General features: G+C 50.6%; 2 protein-coding genes across 5 annotated transcripts in view; one reads left to right on the forward strand and one right to left on the reverse strand.

The window, feature by feature from the left end:
• Positions 1–1843: 1843 nt before the first annotated feature.
• Positions 1844–11621, forward strand: Slc48a1 (solute carrier family 48 member 1). Its single transcript, XM_090324720.1, has 3 exons — positions 1844–2060; positions 9593–9760; positions 10609–11621. The coding sequence occupies exons 1-3, from the start codon at positions 1925–1927 to the stop codon at positions 10743–10745; spliced, it is 441 nt and encodes a 146-aa protein (XP_090180846.1). The 5' UTR covers positions 1844–1924; the 3' UTR covers positions 10746–11621.
• A 1135-nt stretch (positions 11622–12756) lies between these two features.
• The window catches only part of Hdac7 (histone deacetylase 7), a 43335-nt gene continuing 28679 nt past the window's right edge, over positions 12757–27412 (reverse strand). For all 4 annotated transcript variants that reach the window (XM_090324747.1, XM_090324733.1, XM_090324741.1 and 1 more), the window contains 13 exons: positions 25319–25452; positions 25048–25168; positions 24787–24836; positions 23366–23473; positions 22279–22334; positions 22039–22126; positions 19817–19936; positions 19499–19596; positions 17695–17813; positions 16953–17086; positions 16564–16648; positions 13939–14074; positions 12757–13779 (listed from right to left, as the gene is read on the reverse strand). In XM_090324747.1, coding sequence (XP_090180873.1) covers positions 13734–13779; positions 13939–14074; positions 16564–16648; positions 16953–17086; positions 17695–17813; positions 19499–19596; positions 19817–19936; positions 22039–22126; positions 22279–22334; positions 23366–23473; positions 24787–24836; positions 25048–25168; positions 25319–25452 — 1295 coding nt within the window. In that variant the 3' untranslated portion in view covers positions 12757–13733. The remainder of the gene's footprint in view (positions 13780–13938; positions 14075–16563; positions 16649–16952; positions 17087–17694; positions 17814–19498; positions 19597–19816; positions 19937–22038; positions 22127–22278; positions 22335–23365; positions 23474–24786; positions 24837–25047; positions 25169–25318; positions 25453–27412) is intronic.

Raw genomic sequence — 27412 nt, forward strand, 5'->3', positions numbered from 1 at the left:
TAGCATGTGCTACCAAAGTTCCTTGTGTCTAACCCTCTGTATTCTTATTTAATTCTTACTTCAGTGTACTCACAGTTATCTTTGCATAAGATGTTTGTGTTTCTAGGTGCCAGACACTCTTGTAGGCATCAGACAAAATGGCAAAATTGGCGCCATTCCATGCATTATCCTGACTGCATAAATTACCGATATAGGACCTTGCTGAGCTAAGAGCTTTCTCTGATAGAATACAGTCAAGGAGCTAGAGATGGGGAGATTATCTCCCTGTCCTTACCAGTGTCCCTAATGACAGATGCTCTTCTAAGAGAAGTGGGAGAAGAAGAGAACCCCAAGTCCAGGCCTGTGGAGAGCCTCTGAGAAGACAAGCGAACAGGTTTTCCTCCTAGACTAGGGTAGCCCTGATGGCCCCTTGATTTTAGCCCAGAGATCTTATGTTTATCCTCATGACCTACATAACTGTATGATAACATATATATATATATTGTTTAAAATGCATGAGGATGTGTTACAGCAGTAAGAGAAAATGAGTAGGAGTATTGTTCCTTACCAATACTGCTGCAGCTGTGTCCACAAGCCCCATTCTGCCCTCTTGAGGGCACAGCCCCACTTGAAGTTTCTTTCCAGCTCCCCAGTGAGGCTGGGTGCCCAGAGTTCCATATATTCCTGCTTACAGATTCAAGTCTTTTCTGAGGTTTGGGGTGTGTGTGGTAGGGATGGGGCCTGTTCATGAAGAGGAAAGGAAGGGGGAACTTTCAGGACAAAGTGTTTTGTGCTTTGCAAGTGACTAGAGTGTAGGGAAAACTTCTGAAGTGTACATAAAGAAAGTGCAAGAGAGGAACGTGCCCGTGGCTCACACCTGTAACCCCCCATACTCGGGAGGCTGAGATTCGGGGCATCACTGCTCAAAGCCAGCCTGAGCAGGAAAGTCCTCGAGATTCCCTCTTCAAAATAACCACTAAAAACCAACAACTGAGTGGAGTGGAGTTCAAGGAATACACGGCCAGCATAATAAGCAAGAAACTCTGAGTTCAAACCCCCAGGATTTATTTAAAAATAAATGCTGAAATGTAAATATCACAGTGAAACCTTAGAAAATGAGTTTATGCTACTTAAAAACATTAAAATTAAAAAAAGAGACTTGGGGCCGGGAGTTTGGCCTAGTGGTTAAAGCGCTTGCCTAGCATGCATGAAGACCCGGGTTCGATTCCTTGGTACCACATACATAGAAAAAAGCCGGAAGTGGTGCTGAGGCTCAAGTGGTAGAGCTCTAGCCTTGAGAAAGTCCAAGGACAGTGCTCAGGCCCTGAGCTCAAGCCCAGGACTGGCAAAAAATAAATAAAAATAAAAAAGAGAATTGTTGGTAAGGATGGAAAGAATTACAATAATAGATTCACAATATACGCTAGAAATAATATTACAATATATGACATATATTACAATATATGCTATATTTATATGTGCATGTGCATATATTTGTGTATACACATATATGTATACATGTGCATATGTGTTTATATATGTGTGTATATATACACATACATATGAATATACTTAATATTTCCTATTCAAAGTTAAAATTTACATTTGAGGAGCCATCGCCACAAGTGGCAGGTGCATCCGCCTGGGGAAGAGCACAGGAACCTGCTGCAGTTCTACCAGATGCCAGCCCAAGCCGCCGGCCCTTCCCAAGGCCTGGGCCTGTTTTGCCTGGCACGGCTGGGCGCGGTGCCAGCCCGTTCGCTGCGCCGGCGGCCTCCGGCCGGAGAGGGCGCTGCACCGGCGGCGCGGGTGGGGGCGGGGCGGGGCGGGGCGGGGGGCGGGGCCGGCGGCTGGGGCTGGGCTCGGGCTTCCCACTCGGGCCCTGCACCTGTGACTCCCGTCCGCGCTCGTCCTCCGCCCGCCGGGCGCCCGCCCCGCAGCCCCCATGGCCCCGTCCCGGATGCAGCTCGGCCTCCGCGCCGCCTATTCTGGGATCAGCTCGGCGGCGGGCTTCTCCATCTTCTTCGTCTGGACGGTGGTGTACAGACAGCCGGGGACTGCGGCTATGGGGGGTCTCGCAGGTAGGCGGGGGGGGCGCGGGGCGCGGGGCGCGGGGCGCGCGGGGCCGGCAGTTGCTGCGCGCGGCTCCCCGCGGCGGCGGCGTCCCCCGCGGAGCTGCTCCGGTGTTTATCCCAACACCTCGGGGCGGCAGCGCAGGCCACGGTAGGCGTCCGGGGCCTCCGGGACCCTGATGAACCTTGACCTGGGGTGTCAGCGCCCCCCCCTCTCTGAGCAACTCTGGTCCACCGCCCGGGGTTGTCTGCTGCCCGCACCCTGCCCACCCCGCTGCGCCCGGCTTTGCTGGGCGCCCCTGCTCTCCTAACTCACTCTTGTTTGCGGGGTTGTTGGGGAGAGGATTGCCCAAGCGTCCTGGATAACAAGCAGGAAAGGAAGAGAGCTGGGATGGGGATAGGGCGACCTGGCTGGCCACTGGTGTGGCTCCCCCGACCCCAGCAAGCCTCAGCCAAGACCAGAGGATCAGCTGTTAACTGGACATGTATTTACTTCTCATTCACGTTGTTGCCTGGCTGCTGTGGCTCCCTGGAATGCCAGAACTCTCTTTCAGTACTCGCTGGGTGACTTTGGGTCCATGGTTTCATCTCTGTGCCAAAAAATTGGTGTAAAGGGGGAAAATAGGATTTGTGTTTGGTGTGTGTGTGAGTGTGTGTGTCGGTCCTGGAGATTGAACTCAGAGCTAGGCACTGCCCATGAGTTATTTGAGGTTTTTGTTGTTCCCTTGTTTTGATCAACCACCTGACCCACAGCTCCACTTCTACCTTTTAGTGGTTAATTGGAGAGAAAGATCTCATGGACTTTCAAAGCCCAGGCTGGCTTTGAACCATCGTTCTCAGATCTCAGGCTCCTAAATAAGATTACAGGAGTAAGTCATGGATGCCCAGTCTAACTTTCTTTTCTTTTTTCTTTTAATGTCAGCCACTGTGTTAAGGAGACAGCTTCAGTTATTTCATCTAGTCCTTTTTTAGTTCTAGGAGTAAGTATTATTACGATGCCAAGTTTCCAGACATGAAAACCAGGCTTTACAGGAAGTAACTTGTGCAGCATTTAATATATGTAGGGATAGGACGCGGGAGAAAGTACATGTAAGGATAATACTTTGGCATGATCTTATTCCGTTCCTAAAAGATGCTTAACTAGAATAACTAAAACTAATTTACCCATTGTCCCATCCTTACTTGTGTAGAGGAGCATCAGGTGGGCTTTGTGCCTTATAAGAAAGACATATAAGGCTGGGAGTTTGACCTAGTGGTAAAAGTGCTTGCCTAACATGCACGAAGACCCAGGTTGGATTCCTCAGTACCATATATATAGAAAAAAGCTGGAAATGGTGCTGAGGCTCAAGTGGTAGAACTCTAGCCTTGAGAAAGTCCAAGGACAGTGCTCAGGCCCTGAGTTCAAGCCCAGGACTGGCAAAAAAAAAAAAAGATATAACCCTAGCCTAAGCAACGTCAAGTAAGGCACTGGGGGTCATCAAGAAAGAGCAGGCAGAGCTCCTGGTTGGGAATTTCTCAGGTTTTCCTGGGGGCCCCACCACACCTGTGGACATAGGACATAGCTTTGGCTCCATTCTCCCTGCACCACCCCTTCCCTTGCTTTCTATTGGCTCTATCGGCTTTCCCCTTTGATGATTACTTCTAGCTGGGAATCGGTGGCTTACACCTTGTATCCTAACAACTCAGAGCTGAGATATAAGGATCACGGTTTGAAGCCAGCCCAGACAGGGAAGTGTGTGAGACTGTTATCTCCAACAAATTGCTCAGAAAAAGCAGAAGTGGCACTGTGGCTGAAGTGGTAGAGCATTAGCCTTGAGCACAGAGAAGCTCAGGCCCTGCAAGTCCCAAAAACAACAACAAAACACCTCCTAGGGTTTACAGTTGTTGAGACCACAGATAAGAGGGCTGGTGAGAAAGCCTTGAGCTTGTGTCTGTTCAAAGACTGGCAGGGCTTGCTAGGGGTGAACTCTCCCTAACCACACATCACCCTAGGCATGTCAGTGCCTCTGGGGCCTCAGTTTCCCAGAAGGAGTGGGCAGTGAGGCCACTGGAATGTGTGTCTTAACTCTTATCCAGTTCTGAGAAGTCCCAGGGGTCTGCAGCCTGCCTGCCTTCCTTCTTCCTCTTCTGGGTGCCGTGTCAGCACGTGTGTATCTTGTGAGCACGCTACTTCTGACTCTGCATTTTGCAGCCTAGAAGCTGCTGAGTCACTGCAAGGCAACCCCAGGGGCTGTTCTGCTCCTGTGCCAGGCCATGTGGGACTGCTGGACATGCTGGCCTCTGAGCTGGGTCAGCCATGGAACTTCTGAGCCCCGGAGGCCAGGCACCTTGCGTGATGGCACATGCTCTATCCCCGGATGAGATGGAGGGGGGAAAGGGGGACATAAATCTGTGAGAAGGGAAGAAGTGGCTGTGCAGAAAGGCAGTGGTAGAGGACAGACTGTTTCCTGGAGAGATCATGTTGAATCCCAACTCTGGCTTTGCTTTGTGCAACAGTCTTGCTTTGGGTCTAGAAGACCAATGAAAGAAGAGTACAGTTGTCTTCTAAGACCCAACCGTGGGGCTTAGTGTTAGAGTGCTCGCCTAACATGCACAGAGACCCAGGTTTGATTTCCTTGGTACCACATGCATAGAAAAAGACAGATGTGATGCTGAGGCTCAAGTGGTAGAGCTCTAGCCTTGAGAAAGCCCAAGGACAGTGCTCAGGCCCTGAGCTCAAGGCCCAGGACTGGCACACCCCCCCCCCACACACACAGTGCTGTGTTCTTCTCGCCTGAGCTGAGAAGAGGAGCCCCCCACCTTATAAAATTTTAAAATTTGTGTTGTTATGGAAGTGATGTGCAGAGGTTACGGTTACATGGTAAACGTACATTGCTTTTTGGACAATGTCACCTCTTACCCCGCTCCCTTCCAGTCCTTCCCCCCAATCCCGACACACATTTTCAACATAATGTCTAGTGGGTACCACTGCTGCATTTGTTCACCCCTTATTCCTCTATTATTATTTTGCCAGTCCTGGGGCTTGAACTCTGGGCTTGGGCATATCCTTGAGTTCCTTTTGCTCAAGGCTAGCCCTCTACCATTATAGCCTCAGCACCACTTGTAGCTTTTTTTTGTGATTAATTGGAGATGAGTATCTCAGACTTTCTGCCCAGGCTGGTGTCAAACTGTGATCCTCAGATCTCAGCCTCCTGAGTAACTAGGATTACAAGCATGAGCAAATAGAGTGACCCAGCTGTCCCTCCATTTCTGAAAACAGCAGCAAAGGGGAGAAAATGTCTTGTTTCCATTTCCTGGAGTTCATTTTGATAAATATCTTATGTGATCCGAGGCACATAGGCACATGTGCCTTTATGTTCCTCCCCTAAGAATATCTTCCTTTGGTCTCACTATGTGTGAATGCCTAGAGTCCTGTATGATTTATCCTCCCGCATTGTATTTTAGGTCTAGCTTCTGCATATGGGAGCAAACACATGCTGTCTCTCTGAGCTTGTCTTAACATGATTTGTTCTGGGCCATCCATTTCCCTGCGTCTCCCAACCTTTCTTACCCCCAAGTGTAAGGAGAGAAAATACTGGGGTGCATACACATTAGGGCCCAGGACATGTCCTCCATATCTGCTTTTCCCCTCTGGGCTCCTCTGGAAACTTCCTGGCTCCATCCAGACTCAATGCTGGCATTTCCGCTGACCAACACTGTGGGTGCAGAGGGCAGGTGGATAGAGCCAGGGTGAGGTCTGTCACGGCTGCATCCAGGTAGGGCTTCGGACATGCCTATTCTACACCAGTTGATGCAGATCAGGTTCTCTGGGGCTCCACAGTATCCTAAGGAAGGGTACTGGATAAATAAGGGTGGCTGCCTCCTGCCGGTGGTGTGGGAGGGTACTGGGAAGGGGTGGCTCAGTGACTACCTAGGGGTTTTGAGGGAATGGCCAGGGTGAGTAGGTGCAAGGCTTCCGAACCTGGCTGTGTATATCTGGAGGAGGCCTGTGTGCAGAGGCTGGACCACAGCCCAGGGGAGGTGACAGGTGTGTAAAGGTGTGCTTGCATATCAACAAAGAACGAAGACTTATTTACCCTCAAAACGGGCATCTTGCAGGGCACTGGTGGTTCGTGCTTGCAACCCTAACTACTCAGGAGGCTAAGGTCTGAAGATTATGGTTCAAAGCTAGCCTGGGCGGCAAAGTCTGTGAGACTTTTATCTCCAATTAATCACCAAAAAGGCAGAAGTAGAGCTGTGGCTCAAGTGGTAGAGTGCTAGCCTTGAGTAGAAAAGCTCAAGCCATGTCTTCAAGTCCCAGGATCAGAACAAAAAAAAGGGGTGGGGTGGGGGAGGCATCTTTGCCTCCTCCTGTTCTCAGCCCTTTTGGTATATGTGGGAGCGGAAGTTTCAGGGATCCACAGGCCGTGGTCTGAGCTGATGCCCTCACAGGGCTCCATTTTAAGCATTTCCTAATCCACAAACTGCTGAGTCACAGAGGGACTTACTTTTCTCCTAAGCTGGCTTCTAGAATCTTCAAGTGAGAAAGATCTTACAGCTCATCAACTCCAATCCCCACATGGCAGGCAGAAAGAACGCAAATGGACCTGTCACCAACAGGTGTCTCCTGACTACAGGCAAGGGCCTGTTAGGAAATCAAGCAGGCCCCCAGGGCTCAGGCCTGTAATCCTAGCTACTTAGGAGACAGAGATCTGAGGGTCACTATTCAAAGCCAGCTCAGGCAGAAAAGTCTATGAGATTCTTATCTTCAGTTAACCTCCAAAAAACCCCTAGAAGTGGGGAAAAAAAGGGGCTGGAGATGTGGCTTAGTGATAGCATGTTTGCCTAGCATGCATAAAGCCCTGGATTCCATTCTTCATTACCACATAAGCAGAAAAAGCTGGAATGATGCTGTGGCTCAAGTGACAGAGTGCTAGTCTTGAGCCAAAGAAGTTCAGGGACAGTGTCCAGGCCCAGAGTTCAAAAAAAATATACAGAAGTGAGGAAAATAAATCAAGTGGCAGAGCAGTAGCCTTGGGCAAAAAATAACAGAAAAATCTCAGCATCAGTGCTCAAGCCCTGAAACTAGCATAAACCACCACCACCACCACCACCACTCCAAAAAGAAGGAAGGGGAAAAAAATCAGACAGGGATCTGGGGCAGTGCAAAAGCCAGACATGTACTAGATCCCCAGCTTCAACCTTCAGCCTTAGTTCCCTCTTCAAAAGAAACTAAAACACTAAACAGAACCCCCAAATTAAAACTTACAGTGCCTGGGGAGGAAGTTGGAAAAACTTCTGAGGAGAGTGGCTGGCACAAAATCCAGGCCATGCCGGACAAAGCAGAAGCCCCAGCTTATTATTCTACCCACCATGGGTCTGCCTCACTGTCCTGCCAGGCAGAGTTGGAGACAGGCTTGTCTTGGCCCACCATGATCTCAGGAAGTCTGTGTTCCAGGCCTTCAAAACTAGAAAAAGGTTGAGGATAGACAGTAAAATGTTAGAGAGTGGGGCGGTGGGGAGTGCCACAGAGGGTGGAGAGGACACCCAGTGCAGAGTTGATGGGCTCAGCTCGGCTCCGGGCTTCCTGGTTATGCAATCTGGTAGTACCTCAGTGACCTCACGCCTTTTTTTGATGTAGAAACACCAAGGGCCCATAGCAGTGCTGTGCCTCAGATTTCCCAGCTTAAAATCTGTTGGGGTTTTGTCCCTCAACTGTGACAGCTGAGCTGGTCCACGAAACTCCCTCCTCCCGCCCCGCCATGTTTTTCCTTAAAAAAAAAAAAAAAAAGGGACATTTCAGATATGAAAAAATAGACTAGTTAGTGCGAGTACTGAGGCTTATACTCGGGGTCTAGGTGCTGCCCCTGAGCTGTTTTGCTTAAGGCTAGTGCCCTACCTCTGAGCCATAACTCCACTTCTGGCATTTGGGGTAGTTAAAAGTCTCTTAGGGGCCGGGAGTTTGGCCTAGTGGTAGAGTGCCTGCCTAGCATGCACGAAGACCCAGGTTCAATTCCTTGGTACCACATACATAGAAAAAGCCAGAAGTAGTGCGGTGGCTCAGGGTAGAATTCTAGCCTTGAGGAAAGCCCAAGGGCAGTGCTCAGGCCCTGAGCTCAAGCCCAGTACTGGCAAAAAAAAAAAAAAAAAAGTCATAGGCTTTCCTACTCAGAGTTGCTTTGAACTGAGATCCCCAGAGTAGCCAGGATTGCAGGCATGAGCCACAAGAACCCAGCAGATAATGGAAGATTTTCCACCAGGCCTAAGAAATATCATTATCTGCTGGATTCTCGTGGAAGCTTCCAATACTTAACTCTCCTTCCAGCCAGATATGTGTCCTTCCTGGCATGGTAACAGGCCCCTGTGTACATTGGGGACACAGCAGCTTTTTGGAAAATCCCCTTGCCTCCCTCCCCAACACCTCCCCCCAGTCGTGGCAGCTTGTAGAGCCCACACCCCATGCTTTTGCAGCCAAGAGTCTGCAGCTGCCTCTGCCTCTTTTCTCCTTGTTCTTCCCATGGCCCCTGCTCCAGCCCTTGCCAACGGCACTCATATTTGTTTCACTGCTTGAGCTGTGAGAGCAGGCAGTGCCTGGCACCAAGAGTTGAATTCTGTTCTATTGTATTGGCAGAGAGCAGCTGTTAGCCTAAGGAAGTGCCCACCAGACCCACAAGGCATAGAACCTTGGAGATGCTGCTTGCCCTTTGTCACCAGCTAGAGGGAAGGGCATAAGGTGTAGCAAAGAACACGGAGGCTACTTGGTGCTGCCTGATACCTGGAGCACCGGGGCTGGGCCTCTCGTCCTGAAGAGCTCTGCTGCCAGAGCTCAGCCACACACCCCAAAACTTAGATAGTTGTCCCCGAGGACAGGCAGATTCAAAATGAAAACCAAGGACATTTTAAGCATTTTAAAGGCATATTAAAAGTAATTTTAGAAAAGATGCCCATGTTTAATAAATAAATAGATTAGGAGCAGTGCTGGTGGCTCATTCCTATCATCCTAGCTACTCAGAAGGCTGAAATCGGAGAATGGAGGTTTGAAGTCATCTGGGATGGACAAATCTGTGAGATTCCTATCTGGCTACTCAACAAAACACTTAAGTAGGGGTTGGAGGCATGGCTCGGTTGGCAGAATGATAGCCAATGAGGGAAAAGTGCCAGGTACTGAGTTCAAGCGCCAGCCTCCAACCAAAAGAATGAACAGCAACAAAAAGCTGCAGTGTAGGTGTGGCTCAACTAATAGAGCACCAGGTTTGAGCAGAAAAGGGCACGCAAGAGGGCAAGGCCCTGAGTTCAAGCCCCAGTATGTGTGCGCGCGCGCGCGCGCACACACACACACATTAAGGAGAAGAGTGGCATGTTTTTCACAAATCTCATTTGTCTTGAGCCTCACGTGTTTCATTTGAGTCATGAGGTGGGGGAGTGATGAGGGACAGTCTCTTCAGTGTTTTCATGTGGACTTGAAAGGACCCTGCAGTCCCTGGCAGGGTGAGGAGGAGGAGGGACTGCAGCATGACTGGCAGGGGGTGGCGAGGGCCTGCTGACCATGTCTGTTCCCACAGGTGTACTGGCGCTGTGGGTCCTGGTCACCCACGTGATGTACATGCAGGATTACTGGAGGACCTGGCTCAAGGGGCTTCGTGGCTTCTTCCTCGTGGGCGTTCTCTTCTCCGCAGTCTCCATTGCTGCCTTCTGCACCTTCCTCACGTTGGCCATCACCCAACACCAGAGTAAGAGCACTGGGGAGTGAAGTTATGGAGAGGGAGCATTCCCTAGGACTCCAGCTTATGTCCAAGGGACTGGAGAAACTATTTGATCCCTTTGGGCCTGGAATTTCTTGCTGCCCAAACAGGGAGAATCAGGCTCCACCCCCCTAAGGTGGAGGTTTCTGTGTGACTGGTATGATGTGCTGGGCACAGTGAGTGGTCCAGGTCAGTACCCCCAAGAGTGATTGGTGTTTTGTAGTTTCTGCCTAGCTCTGAGAGTGCCCTCTGGTGGCTATAACAGGAAGTACCCAGAGGCCCTTCTGGCCCCCTGGAGTCTGATGCAAATTGAAGTCACAAAGCTAGAATGGGCTGGGTCCTGGTGACTCATACCTGTAATCTTAGCCACTCAGAAGGCTGGGATCTGAAGATCACAGTTCAAAGTTAGCCCAGGCAGGAAAGTCTGTGAGATTCTCATCTCCATTAAGTACCAAAAAAAAGCTGGAAGTGGAGCTGTGACCAAGTGGTAGAGCACTAATCTTGGGTATAAAAAGAAAAAAAGTGCCAGGCCCTGAACTCAAGCCCCATGACAGCCACAAACAAAACAGAAAAGGAAGGGATGGTCCAGACTTGTGTCTGGCCAGCCCTAACTTTCCCTTATCTCCCATGGTTTCCTGCTTGCAAACTCTGGGATATGCTAAAACTCATGTCCTGCTCCAGTCTCTGTAGGAATGCCTCAGCAGCCAGGAGATTGTAGGGATATTGAGTCAAGAGGGTGGCCCTGGGGCTTTGTGCCCTGCTCTTGGGTCAAGGACGGGCCTCTTGAATAATCACTGGGCCCCTTGAATAACCACTGGGCCTCTTTCCCTTTGCAGGCCTCCTGGATCCCAGCAGCTACTACCTCTCCTGTATCTGGAGCTTCATTTCCTTCAAGTGGGCTTTCCTGCTCAGCCTCTACGCCCACCGCTACCGGGCTGACTTTGCCGACATCAGCATCCTCAGTGATTTCTGACCCAGGGAGTGAGGTCACTGCGGCCTGGTGGGTGGGCCTGAGGACCTGAACTCATTCTCTGAGATATCAAGTGGGCCTGACCCCATGCCCTGGAGACCCTAGAACTGTGGCAGAAGACATGCAGCAGGACCAGCACAGTTTCCCAGGAAACTCTATGTATCTCCTTTTGGGGGGAGACCTGGTATAGTGGAGGGGTCCTCACAAGTAACTCCTCAGCCTAGCAGAAAGGCAGCTCAGACCTATTTCTATGGCTCTGTCAGCACTTTGTAAGTCACGATAGAGCAATGGAGTGAGGAAGGAAGGGCTAAGACTGAAGTCTTCACCTCTGGCTGGTTGGCATGGACAGGTTTGATCCCTGCTGCCCCAGGCACTCTCACTGAGGCTGGAGTGAGAAGCTGGGGTGTTCAGATCAAGTGAGGAACCTGTAATAAAGGCCTCCCAGCCTCCTCTTCCCCATTCTGGTATCCCCACAGGCCATCTAGTTAGTCATGTCTCAGAAAGGTAACATTTGGCTCTGTCCCCAAGGAAGAAGAGTTGACTGGAGAGAACCTGTAGCCCTTCTCCTGCTCTTCCACCCAGATCTGATCTCCTATGAGTATGCTAGGGCCAGTCTATCTGTGTGTCACAAGTCCACACACCTGAGCAGATTCCAAATGAGCCTAACCTAAGGCCCATGGGGAGGACATTCTTTCCCCCAGAAGGGCTTTGAGAGAAGGGGCCAACACCCTGGAGGCTGAGTTTGCTCTTCTTCCAATCTTGCATTTCCACCCTCACTTATGGACACCTGCCTTACACACACACACACACACACACACTAGCCCTGCTACAAGCCTTCAACTAGAGCTTGATCTTTAAAACAATTTTTTTCCTCATGAAGTATAGCTTGTTTTTTTCTTCCCCAGTCCCACCACTCCCCTGTATCTCTTTACTTCAGGCTGCCATTTTGCATATGTACTCCTTTTCCACTTGTCCTGCCCCCCAGCTCTGCCTTATCTGTGTCCCTGTCACCTTAACAGAAATGCAGCAGGCATTTATATCAGACAGCCTTTAGGATGTTTCTTAGGGGAGTGGGGATCTTGCGAGCAAACTGTAGGAGTGACGGGCAGGGGAGGGCGAGTCCTTCAGCTATCGCAATAAACCATTTCCCTGAAACAGTCTGGAGAGCAGGGACAAGGTCTGTCCACCAGGACTACAGCTTCTCTGGGTTATCGGCACCAAGAATTTGGTGGCCCCAGCTCCTGGGCTCTCTCCCACCTCTGCCTAGCCAGAGTTGGGATACCCACAAGTACCACCCTAACCATGCCCAAAGGATTCAGTGTCCCAAGCCCTTCTTCCCTCCACCCCTGCCATGCTGCTCAGGGCTCAGAGCCAGGACTATGGGAATGAGACTGGGAAAACCTGACGGATGGAACCAGCAAAGCAGGCGCTGGCACCTGGCTGTTCACGCTGGGCATACTTGTCCCAGCTTGCCTCACACAGTCTTCTTGCCTCAGTACATGCTTAAAAAGCGGTACCACTTGAAAGCAGAAAGGAAGCAGAAATAATGTCCACTTCTAGAAACTTCTGTTGATAACAGAGGCCCCCCAAGAGGTGATGAGACCAAACTCAGCTCCCAGCTGGAACAAGTCCAGGTGTGGCAATTTCATGACCTTTTGGGGTGCTCTGTTGAATAAGCATTATGTTCCCATCAGCCTCCTGGGACTCCCTTTGTTACTAGTGGAGAGGAAGGCTGGGGCAGGGGTGGCATGGCTGTGTGCCAGCAGTGGGTTCAGGAGGGCCGGAGCCAAGCCCAGCCACGTCCCCAGTCCAAAGCCACATGTCACACAATGCAGCTTCACACCCAAGAGAGTGTGAGACATTAAATTTCACAGAGACATTAAAGCAAATAAAACATTTATTGTTCAGATTTTTTTCCACTTTTTTCTTTTTTACAAAAACATGCATACGTACACAAGGTATTGTGGGTCCACACACACACACATTCTCACACACACAGGCTCATTTCTCTCTCTCTCTCTCTCTCTCTCTCTCTCTCTCTCTCTCTCTCTCTCTCTCTCTCCTCCCTCTTCTTGGCCCCAGGTTCTGGACTCCAGAACCCTTGAAGACTTTGTGGGGGTAGCCTCCCACCCCCACCCACATGTGTCTCCTCACCCACCCTCTTCCCTTCAGCCAAGCTAGTCCTATGTGGGGCAGAAGTCAGAGCTGGGATGGGGGAGACCCCAGAAACCAGAAGGCTCGTGGAGGGGGGATAGGCAGTGACCAGGGATCCCCAGGAGGGTCATGCTGTGCTTCTGAAGGGGAGATGAAGGTTTGGCACCTTGGGGTCAGGAAGCACCTGTCTACACCAGGGCACTGAGATGGTCCGCGAAGGGGGTCCCCAGCAGTCAGTGACCAGATCAGAGGCCTGCAGGTGACTGTTCTCACAGTGACAGAGCGGCTCAGAGCAGCTCTCAGAGCCCAGTGGTGCAAGGAAGCTTCTAGAGGCATCTGAGGAAGCAGGTGACAGGAGGAACTCACCTGCACTCAGGGGGCCCCCTTGGCTTCTCCCCTGCCCCCCCACTCCCCCAAACCCAAGAAGGGCCACCCTGGCTGTGGCCAAGTTCACATTTGTGCATGGAGCTTGGGGCGGTGTGCAAAGTCTATGGATCTGCAGAGCCAAGAATAGTGGTTAAAGGTGAGCCAACCTGGGCCATTCTCGGTGTAGTCCTGAGGGATGGAGGTCACAGCTAAGGGCCTCGACATGGGAGGGGGCAATCTGTTCTGGGGAGGGCCCTGCTGGGACCTGCTGCCCAGCCTACCTCCTCTCCAGGTCCTTTCTGACTCCCATCCCAGAGCTAAGGGCCTCCTCAAGCTCCCTGGGTGACCATCAAAGCAGGCTGGTCTCTGGTCCTGACTACCTGCCCACAAGATCTCTGAAGACCTGGACGCAGGGCTGGTAGCAGACGTTAGGACAGCCGAATCAGAAGAGCAGGCTGACAACTCTGAAGCCTAGAGATTCATAGGTTCTTCCTCCTCCACCAGCTGCTCTGCGGGCCTGGGGGGTGCACAAGGGTCTCAGTGGGGTCCCCCCGCTCACCCCTGGTTAGGAAGCCTGAGAGAACTAGGTGTGGCTTCACAGAGTCTGACTCTGGGATCTGGGGGGTTAGGGAAGCTCACAGACCCCTGCCCCCCAAGTCTAAGACTCTGGCATTACCTGTCCTTAGCCAGGATGCCCACAGACAGCGATGCCAATGCAGTCACAGCCTCCACTTCTGCATCAGCCCCTGGCACCCTGGGCCACCAGGAATCTGGACAGGAAGCCAAGCGTTGCATGCAAACCCAATATTTACCTAGGGTAAGAAGCCAGGTCAGAAAGGTTAGAAAAAACAAGCCCTTTGGCCCTGCATCCTATACCTGTAGTGAAGCTGGAGATTCAGGCCCCGAGTCCAAGAACAGTGGGTGTATCCTCAGCTTGTGGGTCAGCTCTCCTCACCTTCCCTTAACCCAGCACCCTCTCTCAGCCTGTCCCTCCCTGCCCACAGCCCTGAACAGCTGGCAGAACAGGTTTGGGAGAAGCGGAGGGGGTGGGGGTGGGGTGTGGGGGGGTGCTCAGCCTTTCTGCTATCTCATCTGGATGAAAGACTAACTCTGGCCACTCCTGTAGGTATGGGGATGGAACAGGAGGGGGAACTCTTTTGCCCCTGCACTGAGTCTGGATCCAACTTGCTCACACATTCCTGAGCTCCGGCCTCCTGGAACACAGGCATCCACTCATGTAGTCTCTCACAGTACTCAAAGGAGAATTCAAGGCAGGCATGGTTGTACATGCTATAATCCTACTGTTTGGGAAGCTGGAGCAAGATCTCGGTCCAGGTACCAGTGGCTCACTCCTGTAATCCTATCTACTCAGGAGGCGGAGATTTGAGGATCGAAGTTCAAAGCCAGCCTAGGCACAAAAGTCCATGAGACTCATCTCCAATGAACCACCAGAATACCGGAAGTGGGAGTGGCATTGTGGATCAAGGTAGAGTGCTAGCCTTGAGTTGAAGTGCTCAGGGACAGTGCCCAGGCCCAGAGTTCAGGCCCCATGACCAACAAAAAAATAAATGAAATAAAATAGAAACAATTGGCTAGGCACTGGTGATTCATGCTTGAATCCTTGCTACTCAGAAGGCTTAGATCTGAAACTCATGGTTCGAAGCCAGCCTGGGCAGGAAAGTCTGTAAGACTCTCATCTCTAATTAACCAGCAAAGAGCTGGAAGTGAAGATTGGATTACATGGTCTAGTGTCAGCCTTAAGCAAAAATGCTAAGGGACCAGCTGAGCACCGGTGGCTCTCGCCTGTAATTCTAGCTACTCTGAAGGCTGAGACCTGAGAATAGGGGTTTAAAGCCAGCCCAGGCAAGAGAGTCCATAAGACTCTTATCTCCAGTCAACTATCAGAAACAACAAAATGCTGGAAATATAGTTGTGGCTTGAGCAAAAAAAGCTCAGAGATATAGTGCCCTGCCTCTGAGTTTAAGCCCCAGGACTGGCACCAAAGCAAAACAAAACCTAAGGGACAGCACCTAGAACCTGAGTAAAAACAGAAAACCTAAAACTTGGGCTGGATGCTAGGGTCTCATGTCTGTAATCCTAGCTACTCAGGAAGTTGAGATCTGAGGATGGCAGGAAAACCTGCCATTCTCCAATTAACAATCTGGAAGTGGAGTTGTGGCTCAAAGTAGTAGAGCACTAGTCTTGAGCAAAAACAGTTCAGGACAGTACCCAGGCCCTGAGTTCAAGCTCCATGACTAGACTGGTGACATGGCTAAAGTGGTAGAGTCCTTGTCTAACAAGCTTAGGACCCTGAGTTCATATTCTAGAAATCACCACAACCAACAGCCACAGCAGGGGCTGAGAGTATGGCTCAATAGTGAGGTGATTCACCCAAGCACAAGGCCTTGGGTTCAAGCCCCAGCACAAAAATAATTAGAAGAAAGGGGGGGTAGAGGGAGGGGTATGAACATTCCCACAGCCCACCTGGACCATGGGAACACCATAGGGAGAAAACAGGGGTTACCAACCAGCCCATCCCCCACCAGCAGGAGTCATGGATCTAGTTTGCTACACCGAATTGATGGAATGACCTACTTTACCTCTTTCCATATCTGCAGAATACATCACGAGTCTTTACATAGAGCACTCAACAAATGCTAAGTTCAAGTTAAGACTTCGGTGTGCTTTTCACATGTGGAATTTGGCATGGGGCTTGAACTCAAGGCCGGGGCGCTATCTCCGACCTATTTTGCTCAATGCTAGTGCTCTACCACTTTGAGTCACAGTGCCATTTCTGGTTTTCTGGTGGTTCATTGGAGATGAGAATCTTACTGACTTTCCTGCCCAGGCTGGCTTCAAACCACAATCCTCAGAGTTCAGCCTCCTGAGCAGCTAGGATTACAGGCGTGAGCCACCAGTGCCCTGCTGGAATTTGGGCTCTTAACTGAGCTCTGCCTGGGACCAGTATTGAAGAGAGCGATGCAAAGCTGTTCTTGTTTGCCAAAAGACCTGAGCATCGTGCTCTGCCTCCAGTCCTTACAATCAAGAAGGCCCCTGTCTCCTGATCTCTGTGTGGCGACCATCGGGAGGGTTCAGAGGTTACACTTTGGGATGGGGTTGGCTCATTACTGCTGGGGTGACTCATGGAATCTGACAAGCCAGCAGCTAACCCTTAGCCCCTAGGAACCAGTCAGTGAGCTCCTGAGGTTGCCCCCTGTCCCCGCTCCCCTCCCTCTGCCCTCCTCTCCCTCCCCCTCTCCCCCCACCCCGCCCCCACCACCAGTGTGGGTCCAGAACTCACTGTGCACTCGGATCACAGCTTCCAGAGAGCGGATGGCATTGAGGTTGGGTTTCTGTTTCCAGCCTTCTTCTGAAAGGGGATCCACCTACAGAAAACAACCCAGCAGCCCCTAGTCTCTCAGGTACCCACAGGTTTCATTTTCTCCCCCAAAAAGGCCACAGCCCTTCAAGCATAAACAGGCAAGAGCTACCGGCTCTGTGAGCTCAGGAGATATTAGCCATAATAACCTTGACCTAGGAAGGGATCTCTGGTGCCCGCCTCATTCCAGTTTCCATGTCCTACCTTCCCTTCTTCCACTCAGGCTAAGCCAATATATGCCTGCTCTATGGAGCAGATCTGTCAGAGCCAGGTTCACCTGTTGCCATAGATGCCTGGGGCAGGGAGCTCACCTTGTTGCCCAGAAGGGCAGCCACACAGGCCTCGGAGGCATCGCAGATGGCTGTGAGGTCATGGCCGCCCTCTAAGGCCAGCACCAGCGCACCCCCTGCCAAGTTCATCAGCTGCTGCGTCATGTACCCAAAGCCTAAACAAATAGGAGGGGGGTCAGGGGGAAGAAGCAGATTGATTCCTAGCCCTGTTGCTTCCTCCTTGGAAACAAGTGACTCGATCCCATGTAAACCTGTCTCCTGCTTATTCCAGGCTCAGGGAAATGAAGGGTCATGCCCAAGTGGCAGGGCTAGGGGAGACTCAAACCCAGGCATCGACTCTAGTCTAAGTCTTTCCCATTGGGGCCACCCCACCTCTTCTTTGTCTGTTCCCCTGTGGCCCTGGGAGTTTTGGGCATCCTCTGTTCTGAGAAAGTTGCCCTCTGGCCCCTCCTCCTTCAAGAGCTGTCAGCCCAGTCTGGAAACCACATGACAGGGTGGGAAATTCTAGAACAAAGCTTCTAGCTACGTCCTGGGGGCCAGATCAGCCTTTCCTGGTCAACCGATTGATAGGGAGAAGGCCTGAACTGTGCCAGGCTGGGAATCCCAGGGGATTGTCTCTGCCACACTTCCGGCCTCACATTCAGCAGTGGTCTAGCTACTGTCACCTTCCCCTACTGGATTTGGTCAAGCCTCCTCCTCCACCTCCTCCTTCTACAGGTTAGCTGTCATTCCTGATACCTCCCCTCCCACGGGGTCCCCTTACATTTGGCAGAAACATGGTAGCCTCCCAGTGGGGCTGGGTGGCCCTCAGCAGCATCAAACCCAGCAGACACCAGGACCAGATCGGGAGAAAACTCTCGTGCGATGGGCATCACCACTAACCTGAGGTTTCCAGAAGAAAAAGAGGTCACCACATAGGGTCCAGTACATAGCAGGGGGTGGTCAAGGACCTATGCCAGCCCTTCCCAGTCAACTTGCTTGGGGGAGGGGTAGAGACTCATTCTCAGGACCCAATCTCCCAGCAGGTGAGAAGATCCTTTGACCCACCCCCTTGACCTCTGACTGCCCACCCACTGGGTGCTCTCCTCAGAGATAAAAAATACTGGGTACTTTGCACTGAGTTGGCCCTACTATGCGCTACCTGAGAGCTGACCAAAGCAGGTGGCCTGAGCCACCAAGCTCCACCCTCTCATTCTCTTCCTCCTGCTAGAGCTGAGGCCCATTTTGCCATTCTTCAAAGTCCTGGGCGAGAGGTACAGATGCCAGTGACAACTGAATGATCATTCAGGGCTCTTGCACAATTAGCACTTGTGGAGACCATGGTTTGCAGATCAGATTCTAGGGTTCCTAGTCCCCAGATGGAATGCAGGGAATGGGGATAAAAGGAGGAAAGGGCTCCTGAGCACAGCCTGGAACTCCTAGAGTGGCTTTTGAAGTAACCACAGACATCTTTTTTTTTTTTTTTCTTTTTATGACTCAGGGCCTAGGCATCAGAACCTGGTCTTTTCTTTTTCCTTTTTTTATTTTTATTTTTATTTTTTTTTTGCCAGTCCTGGAGCTTGAACTCAGGGTCTGAGCACTGTCCTTGGGCTTTCTCAAAGCTAGAGCTCTACCACCTGAGTCACAGCACCACTTCCAGCCTTTTCTATGTATGTGGTACTGAGGAATCAAACCCAGGTCTTCATGTATGCTAGGCAAGCACTCTACCACTAGGCCATGCTCCTGGCCCATAGACATCTTTTTTGTTGTTACTTTTTTGGTGCCAGTCCTGGGGCTTTAAGTGAGGATCTGATTGCTATCCCTAAGCTGTTTTGCTTAAAACTAGCATTCTACGACTTGAGCCACAGCTCTATTCCCAACTATTTGGGGCAGTAAATTGGAGACAAGAGTCTTATACTTTCCTGTCTGACCTGGCTTCAAACTGTGATCCTCAGATCTCAGCTTCCTGAAGGAGCTAGGATTGCAGGCCTGAAACCACCAGCATCTAGCTGATGGTAGACCTAATTTAAGGACAAGTTTCCTCTCTCTTGATTAAGGCCTAATTCCTCCCAGGAAGCTGCTTTCCACTAAATGCATATGTCAGCTCTGTCCACTTGGTCCTGCCATTAGTCTCTTCAGCATTGGCTCTTGACAACGTGTGACTTTATAAAGCACGTTTTGACTTTTGTTTTTCTTTTTCCCCTGGCACTGGGGCTTGAACTCAGAGCTTCATACTCTAGATTAGCTTTTTTACTCACAGCTGGCACTCTACTACTTGAACCATAGCTCCACTTTCAGGGTTTGTTTGTTTTTTTTTTTCTGATTAACTGGAGATAAAAGTCTCATTGAGACTTTTCTTCCCAGCCTGACTTCAAACCACAGTCCTTAGATCTCAGCCTCCCTAAGTAGCTAGGATGATAGCCGTGAGCCACCAACACTTGGCAACTTTCTTATTCTTGTATATGTCCTGACTTCCCACTAAGGCTGGCCTGCCAAGTCCAGTAACCATCTCCAACTTGGGGTGAGAGACAGGGCATGAGAGTGTAGCCTTACTGAGATGGCCTCCTCTGGGCCCCAAGAGCACTTACCTGAAGGCAGCTAGGTACTCAGGGTCCCCCATAGGGGGGTCCAGGCCCCCGGCCCAGGCCACATTGACATTGAAGCCCTCACCACTGCCAGTCCCCACCTGGAAAACAGGGTGCAAAAAGAACATGCGAACAGCAGAGTCTCCAGATGCCAGCACTACAGGATCAGTAAATCCACCCTTCTACAGTTCCAATAGGGAAACTGAGGAGCACAGGGGCTAATTACTCTGCCCATGACCACACATCTCATTGTGACAGGTCAGAGTGTATGCCCCAGGAGAGTCAGTGGGGCTGGCAGATGCAGGTTCTGCTTGCTGTTACCTCATCTACAGCCCCGCTTCCCGGGAAGAAGTTGCCGTCGTCGTGGCGGTGCAGGGAGATGTAGAGCACGTTGGGGTCCTGGTAGAAGGTCTGTTGGGTGCCGTTGCCATGGTGAACATCCTATGCCAGATGGTGAGCAGGTCCAGAGAACACAGATAGAAGTCAGGACATATTAGAAGGGTTTCAAAGCCAGGCTCCATTGGCTCATGTGTGTAATCCTAGCTATTCAGAAAGTTGAGATCCGAGGATCCTGCTTCGAAGCTAGACTGGGCAGGAAAATCGGGGAGACTCTTGTATCCAATGAACCACCCAAAAGCCAGAAGTGGCACAAGTGGCAGTGTACCAGCCTTGAGCAAAAAAGCTCAGGTATAGCCCCTAAGTACTGAGTTCAAGTCCTAGCACTGGCATACACACACACACACACACACACACACACACACACACACACACACACACACACACACAAAGCCACAGAGGAGTGGGGGCGTCAAGGTCAATAACTATTATGTATGTTAAGATACTACACAAAAGGTCAGGAAACTGGGCTTCCTAGAGCCACATGGTTGAGTGGCCCTGAATAATCTATTGCCTTGCTCTGAGCCTCATGGGAAGATGCAGTTTCTTCTCATATCTAGATTCTATCTATCTATCTATCTATCTATCTGCCATCTACCTATCATATGACCATCTGAGTATTTTTATCTACTGATCTATTTATGATAAATACAAGTGCCATAGCACATGGAGATGACTGTAACATGAGGCACCCCCAATCTATGAAGAGGTGAGCCACAGTCGTTCAGGTCACAGAGAGCACGGGTGGGTGGCCAGAACCATGCAGTGTCCAAACTCATACAAGTCAGGGGCACTTCTACTACATCCTCAACGTGAAGTCATTCAGGTGGTCAGGAAACCAAGCTTGGCCACAGAGGACCATGGGGTATATGAGACCCTGCCACACTCCCCTCCTCCTGACCCCTCCGGATATGAAGGACCATGCATGGGTTCATATGTGCAAATGTTCCTCACTGATCTCAGTTTGTCCTTAGAAATATCCTTTTTTTCTGGTGGCTCATGCTAGTAAACCTAGCTACTCAGGAAGCTGACATTTAATGATTGCAGTCTAAAGCCAACCCAGGCAGAAAAGTCCACAAGAGTCTTAATCTCCAGTTTCGCTAGCAAAAAGCCTAACATGGAGCTGTGATTCAAGTATTAGAATGTCAGCTTTGAGTAAGAGACAACGTTCAGGCTCTGAGTTTAAGCTCTTGTACTGACACACACACACACACACACACACACACACACACACACACACACGAATGAGTCTTTTCCATAGCTGTCAATGCTGATCAGATACTGTTTAGTAGCTAAATGTTTATACTCTAGACCTAACAGTCTGAATTCAAATCCCAGTCTCACTCTCAAAGTGAGTGTCCATGTTATTTAATCTCTAGGTTATTCATTATTTAATCTCTCTGCTTACCTATGAAGTGGGCTACAGTCAGGATTAGACATACAACTGCCTCTATCTAGATTGTTACTATACATATGGGAAATGTAGAAATTATTAGAATTGCTCAAAGAAGAGCCTGAGACAATGAGAGCTCCTACTTACTGCAGGAATCTGTTCTGGCAAACCATTTCCCATACCCCATATCCTCTTGGCCTCCCAAAAGCTCTGTGATGCACAATAGAAAACTGAGGCACAGCCCCAATACATGGAGGCACGTCTCTAAGACCAGCTCAGAGCCTGAGCATTGTCCCTGAGCTCTCCAGCTCAAGGCTACCACCCTACCCCCTTGAGCCACAGCACCACTTCCAATTTTCTAGTGGTTAACTGGAGAAAAGAGTCTCATGGACTTTAGTGTGCAGGATGACTTTGAACCTCGATCCTCAGATCACAGCCTCTTGAGTAGCTAGGATTACACCTGGCTCTTTATGCATTGTGTGTGTGTGTGTGTGTGTGTGTGTTGTGTTGTGTGCTGGGCACTGTCCTTGAGCTATTTTGCTCAAGGCTAGCTCTCTACCACTTGAGCCACAACTCCAACTCCCACTTTTCTAATGGCTAATTGGAGGTAAGAGTCTCTCAGCCATTCCTTCCTGGGCTGTCTTCAAACTGTGATCCTCAGATCTCAGCCTCCGGAGTAGCTAGGATTATAGGCATGAGTCACCAGTGCTTGGCTCTTTCTACATTTCCCAAGATACCAGGAAGGAGGACCTACCCAGTCTACAATGAGGATCCTTCGGGCTTTGCCTTGCTGTTGCAGCTGCCGGCAGGCGATGGCCACCGAGTTGAAGAAGCAAAAGCCCCTGAGAGAAGGAGGAGAGAAGGCTCTGCCTATCCACCCTGACTCCATGTTCCACCTCTCCAGTCCCTTACTCCTCCACCCAGAAGGCTCCTTGGCCTACAGGAAGGCGCTGGGGGTTCCTCTCCTCCATCCCCTCAACCCTTTAGGTCTTACATGGCCGTGGAATGATCTGCATGGTGTCCTGGGGGCCGCACCACAGCAAAACCATTCTGGAAAGGAAAAAAAAAAAAATCTCTATAATCCTAGGTACTCAGGAGGCTGAGATCTGAGGATCGAGATTCAAAGCCAGCCTGAGCAGAAGAGTTCATGAGCCTCTTCTCTCTAAATTAACCACCAAAAAGCCAGAGGTGAGACTCTGGCTCAAATGGTAGAATGTTAGTCTCGAGCCAAAAAGCCTAAGGGAAACAAATATAACAGTGGTACTCACTAGTCCCTATGTGCAAAATGAACTAGAGAATTCATGGGTGGGGATGGGAGGGAAAAACTGGGAGAGAGGGGGGGCAGGGATGACATTATCCAAAAAGAAGTACTTGTTATCTGACTAGTGTAACTGTATAGCACCTTGTTTTTTTGGTTTTGGTTTTGGGGTTTTTTTTGTCAGTCATGGGGCTTGAGCTCAGGGCCTGGGCACTGTCCTTGGACTTTCTCAAGGCTAGAGCTACCACTGGAGCCCAGCACCACTTCTGTTTATTTCTATGTATGCAGTACCAAGGAATCGAACCCAGGGTATCATACATGCTTGGCAAGCACTCTACCACTAGGCCATGCTCCTGGCCTTATATATCACCTTTATAACAATAATAAAAAATAATAAATAAAAATAAAAGCTGAGCCAGCACCCAGGTACTAAGGTCAAGACCAGTACCTATGCATGCCCATGTCTAGGCCTGTCTCCAGGCTAGGTGTTCTCTGCTGGTGTGTCTGGCTGTAATCACTTGACAGTGATGACAAGTACTGGTTGCTACGTTAAAAATTAAAAAAGAAACAAAAACCACACACACATATTGCTGGCCTTGTACTGAACTCAAGAGCTAGCCTTGAGTGCTCAGGCTCTGAGTTCAAGCCCCAAGACTGGCAATAATAATAATAATAATAATAATAGGAATTCCCCCTTGCATTTACTACACTTAGGCTAACAACATGCTTGTGTATATGTGCACAGGACTCTGTACCTGCTCACACATAGTTCTAATTTCCATCTAACTTTCCACGCATGAGAGAAAGCCTTTGCCCTGTGTACCTTCAGCTCTCGAGAAGCCACTTTGAAGGCGAGGTCGGTGACGCTGCCCGCCGCCCAGCGGGCTGCATTGGAAGAATGCAGCTCGTTCCAAATGGTGTCCGTGTCCACCTGTGGGGGCCAGAGCCAAGGCCGGCATCATCCAGGGCTTTGCACAGGAGCCAGGGCCCAGAGCAGCGGGACCCACCCTATGGCCAGGACCCCAGGGGCAGGGAGCTGGGCAGACAATGCTGCCTCCCCAGTGCCCCACCGCCCAAAGGCAAGGCCTCCTGTGCCCCCAATCCCAGCAGGACTTTTCCTTCCCAGTACCAGCCCATTTGTGGCCAGCACTCTGCCGGCAGCATCACACCTGCCTCCCCAGTCAGGGGAGGGGGCATGGCGTTACCTGGGCGGGATTGGGGTTTGGGCCGGGAGAGGGGTGTTAAGCCCCAGCTGACTCTGCTCAGGCCCTGCGGGACGGTCGGAGCTGGAGGGGCCGTCTGCACCACTGTCTTCCACTCGGGGCCCCTAGCCCAGGCTGGGAGGCCCCCCAAACCCAGTCCCTGGGCCTCAAGGCTAGGGAGGGGCCGGGGGGCATGATGGGGAGATGGGAAGGGCGAGGCGAACCGAGAGAGGCGAGGAAGGCAGAGAGAGTCTCAAGAGGCTGGAGAGAGAGAGAGAAGGAGAAAAGGACAGAGGAGGGAGAAGAGGGAGGAGAAAACAGAAGCAACACAGTTGGAAAACCAGAAAGTGGCAAGAAAATGGGGGGTTGTGAACTGGGCATTGCCTGGCTCCCACAGTCCCCCGTACCCCACTAGAGCTCGTATTTTCCCTCGTGAACTCGCCTCCATCCCTGGTGTTCACCTTGCTTGAAACCATTACAGGGACCTCTGAGGCAGAGAGCTGCCATGTCAGAGGGGGCAAGAAACCCACCCGGACAGAGAAGGGGGTGAGGAAAAACTGCAGGGAGAAAACTGCTCGGGAGAAGGGGTTGCTATGTCCAGGGAAGGAAAATCTTCATTCTTCAAGGTCACACCACAGCCCCCATGCCAGGCAGTACACAGTCTGGGAGCCAGAATGTGTGAGAATCCACTCTTGGGCAGGCATAGAAGCCTGGGGGCCATCATAAAATGGCCTGGCCACTGGAGTCTTAGGAAGGGAGATAAGCAGAAGCCTCTTTGAGCCTCACTTAACACGTACTAAACACCTTCTAAGTGTGAGGCCCTGGGATCCACACTGGTAAGGGGATACTGCAGGGCCTAGCATACACCTGCTCCCCCTCACAACTTTTAGCCAGCAGAGAGGCATCCTGGGAAAAATCCCTAGCCCACTTGGTCTGGCAGAACAAAGCATAGGCAGAAAGGGGCCGAGCCTGGGAGAATCAAAGGGAAGAAAGCCAAGAGCCCTTGGCAATGCCCACTGGGGGAATCCCTGGGCACACTTACCCCAACCGCACCACAGGGCAGCATCACAAACATCTGCTGTGCGAGGAGCCCTGAGGAGAGACGCCAAGCCTGAATGAATGGGGAGGCTCTTGGCTCAGCCTGACCAGGGTAGATCCCTGAGAAAGAACTGAAGTAGGGGTGCAGGGAGAAGTGGAGGAGGGGAGCACAGGGATGAAGGCAGCAAGCCCGAGTGAGGCTGGCAGGGCATGGCTGAAATGCCTATCAGTGGAGATTTGGAGGCAAGCATCATCCATCCCCTACCTGACAGCTTCCTGTTGTCCAGTTTGAGGCGGCTGAGTGGGTTGGTGCCATAGAGGAGCACATGCCGTTCCGAGTGCACTGACTGTAGCTCCTCCAAGGAGGCCTTGCGACCTCGGAGACACTGAGAAAGAGGCCCACAGAGCTCCTGAGCCCATGATCACACCTGCCCTACCATTACCTCCTCCTTCCTTCTCGCCTCTCCCTGGCACAGGGCCGCCATCTCATCACTTTAACCACCTTGGCTCCCACAGCCCCTACCCTGTCATCTCACCTCACACTGGCTTCGGAGACCTCGCTCCTGCAGCCGGGACCAGATGCTCTGGATGCGGCCCGCATGCTCTGGATGTCTGCTATTTTCTCCACAGGAACACTGGTGCTTTAGCATTACTGAGTCATAGACTAGCCCTGTCAGGAGCAGAGGTTACAACTGGGAACCCAGGGAGACCCCTGACCTGGCTAATACCCACAGAGACCCACCTAGAGCCAGGTATGACACGGCCCACACTCCTCTTGCCCAAATAGGCCTGTAATTCCCCGACTACACTGCAGAGCCCCAGTCCTGTGCATGCCCACATGCTTGCCCAGATGGCATTAGGTAGCACCTGGCCACCTTCCTGACACACAGGCCCAGCAAATCTCCTGTATGCGCCAGGACTCAGAGCCTAAATACAACAAGGTCCAACTCCTGGTATGCCTTTCTGGGTGTCACCAATCCAGAGGGAAGTGCAAGGAGAAACAATTCCAGGGAGATGTGAAGCCCCACGATGCTACTGGATAGTATGATAAGACAAATAGAGCTGGCTTCCCAACTGCACACGAAACTTACTCAAGAAAAATTCATTTGTTTCCTTCTTTCCCTTGCCATTATTCCCTAAACTATATGTTAAAAAAAAAAAAAAAGCAGCTCTTTACATAGCATTTGCATTGTATTAGGAACCATATCTAGAGATGATTTAAAGGATACAGAAGTGAGTGCACAGGCTATATGCAAATACTATGGCATTTTACACAGGGGCTTGAGTGTGGATTTGGGTACCCTTGTGAGGTAGGAATGGGTTCCTGAAACCAACCCTGTGCTGGCCCTCCAACACTGAGGGCTTTCAAAAGACTCATACTTGTATCTAATGCCTCTCTCTCACACATTTTGTTGTTGTTGTTGTTTGGTACCAGTCCTGGGGCTTGAACTCAGGACCTGAACACTGTCCCTAAGCTTTTGTGCTCCCAGTTAGCTTTCTACTGCTTAAAGCACAGCCCTGTTTCCAGGGCTGTGATTAACTATAGATAAGAGTCTCACAGGTTTCCCTGCCCAAGATGGCTTCGAACCACAACCTTAGCTCCCAGCCTCTTTGCAGCTAGAATTACAGGCATGAACCACTGCAGCCAGCTATTGCCTTGGAAAATAATACTAGATACAAATAAAGGCTTCTGCATAAGGAAATTAAAATAAGGGAAAGAAACTAACAATCTTAACATCCAAATAATAAAAAAAACCAAAATATTGTAATGAAATACAATAATTCAGCCAGGCAAGGTGGCTGAACACTGCTAATTCCAGCTGCTCAGGAGGCTGAGCTCTGAGGATCAAACTTTGCAGTCAGCTGGGGCAGAAAAGTCCATGAGACTTTATCTCTCATTAACCAGCAAAAAGATAAATTAAGCCAGTGCCAGTGGCTAACACCTATAATCCTAACTATTCAGGAGGCCGAGATCTGAGGAGTGTGGTTCAAAGCCAGAGCAGGCAGAAAAGTCTGTGAGATTCTTATCTCCAATAAACTACTCAGAAAAAGCCCAAAGTGGAGCTGTGGCTGAAGTGGTAGAGCACTGCTGTTGAGCATAAAGAGGCTCAGAGAGAGTGCCCAGGCCCTGAGAGTGCCCAGGGCTGGAAAAATAAATAAATTAGCTGAATTGGAGGTATGGCTGAAGTGGTAGAGTACTAGTTGTGAATGAAAAAGGCCAAGCAGAGAGAGAGGCTTTGAGTTCAAGCCCTGATACTGGCACATAAAAGGAAATGGGAAAAAGAAGGAAGGGAAGGAGGGAGGAAGAACAGTGGATGAAAAGAAGGAGAGAAGAAAGGTGAAAGGAAGAAAGGGAAAATGAGAGTAGAATTTGAGATAGAAACTTCTGGATGATGGGATATGGATGGGGAATTTTTGTTGGATTCTCATTTTTCATGTTTTCAAAGTGTCTGAAGTGCTTCTAAACTTTTACAAGCACGGTAGCTGACATACTTTTCCTCCCCCCGCCCCCCCCCCCAAAAAAAGGGCTGACCATAGAGACAGGAGACTTGAATTCCTATCCTGGTCGGATTGTCAGCTTGTCATTTAGCCACATGCTTGGCCCATGCTTTGTTCAAAGCCTCGGTGTC

Source organism: Megascapheus bottae, chromosome 2 (assembly GCF_031878675.1).
Source record: "Megascapheus bottae isolate mThoBot1 chromosome 2, mThoBot2.hap1, whole genome shotgun sequence".
Taxonomy (NCBI): Eukaryota; Metazoa; Chordata; class Mammalia; order Rodentia; family Geomyidae; genus Megascapheus; species Megascapheus bottae.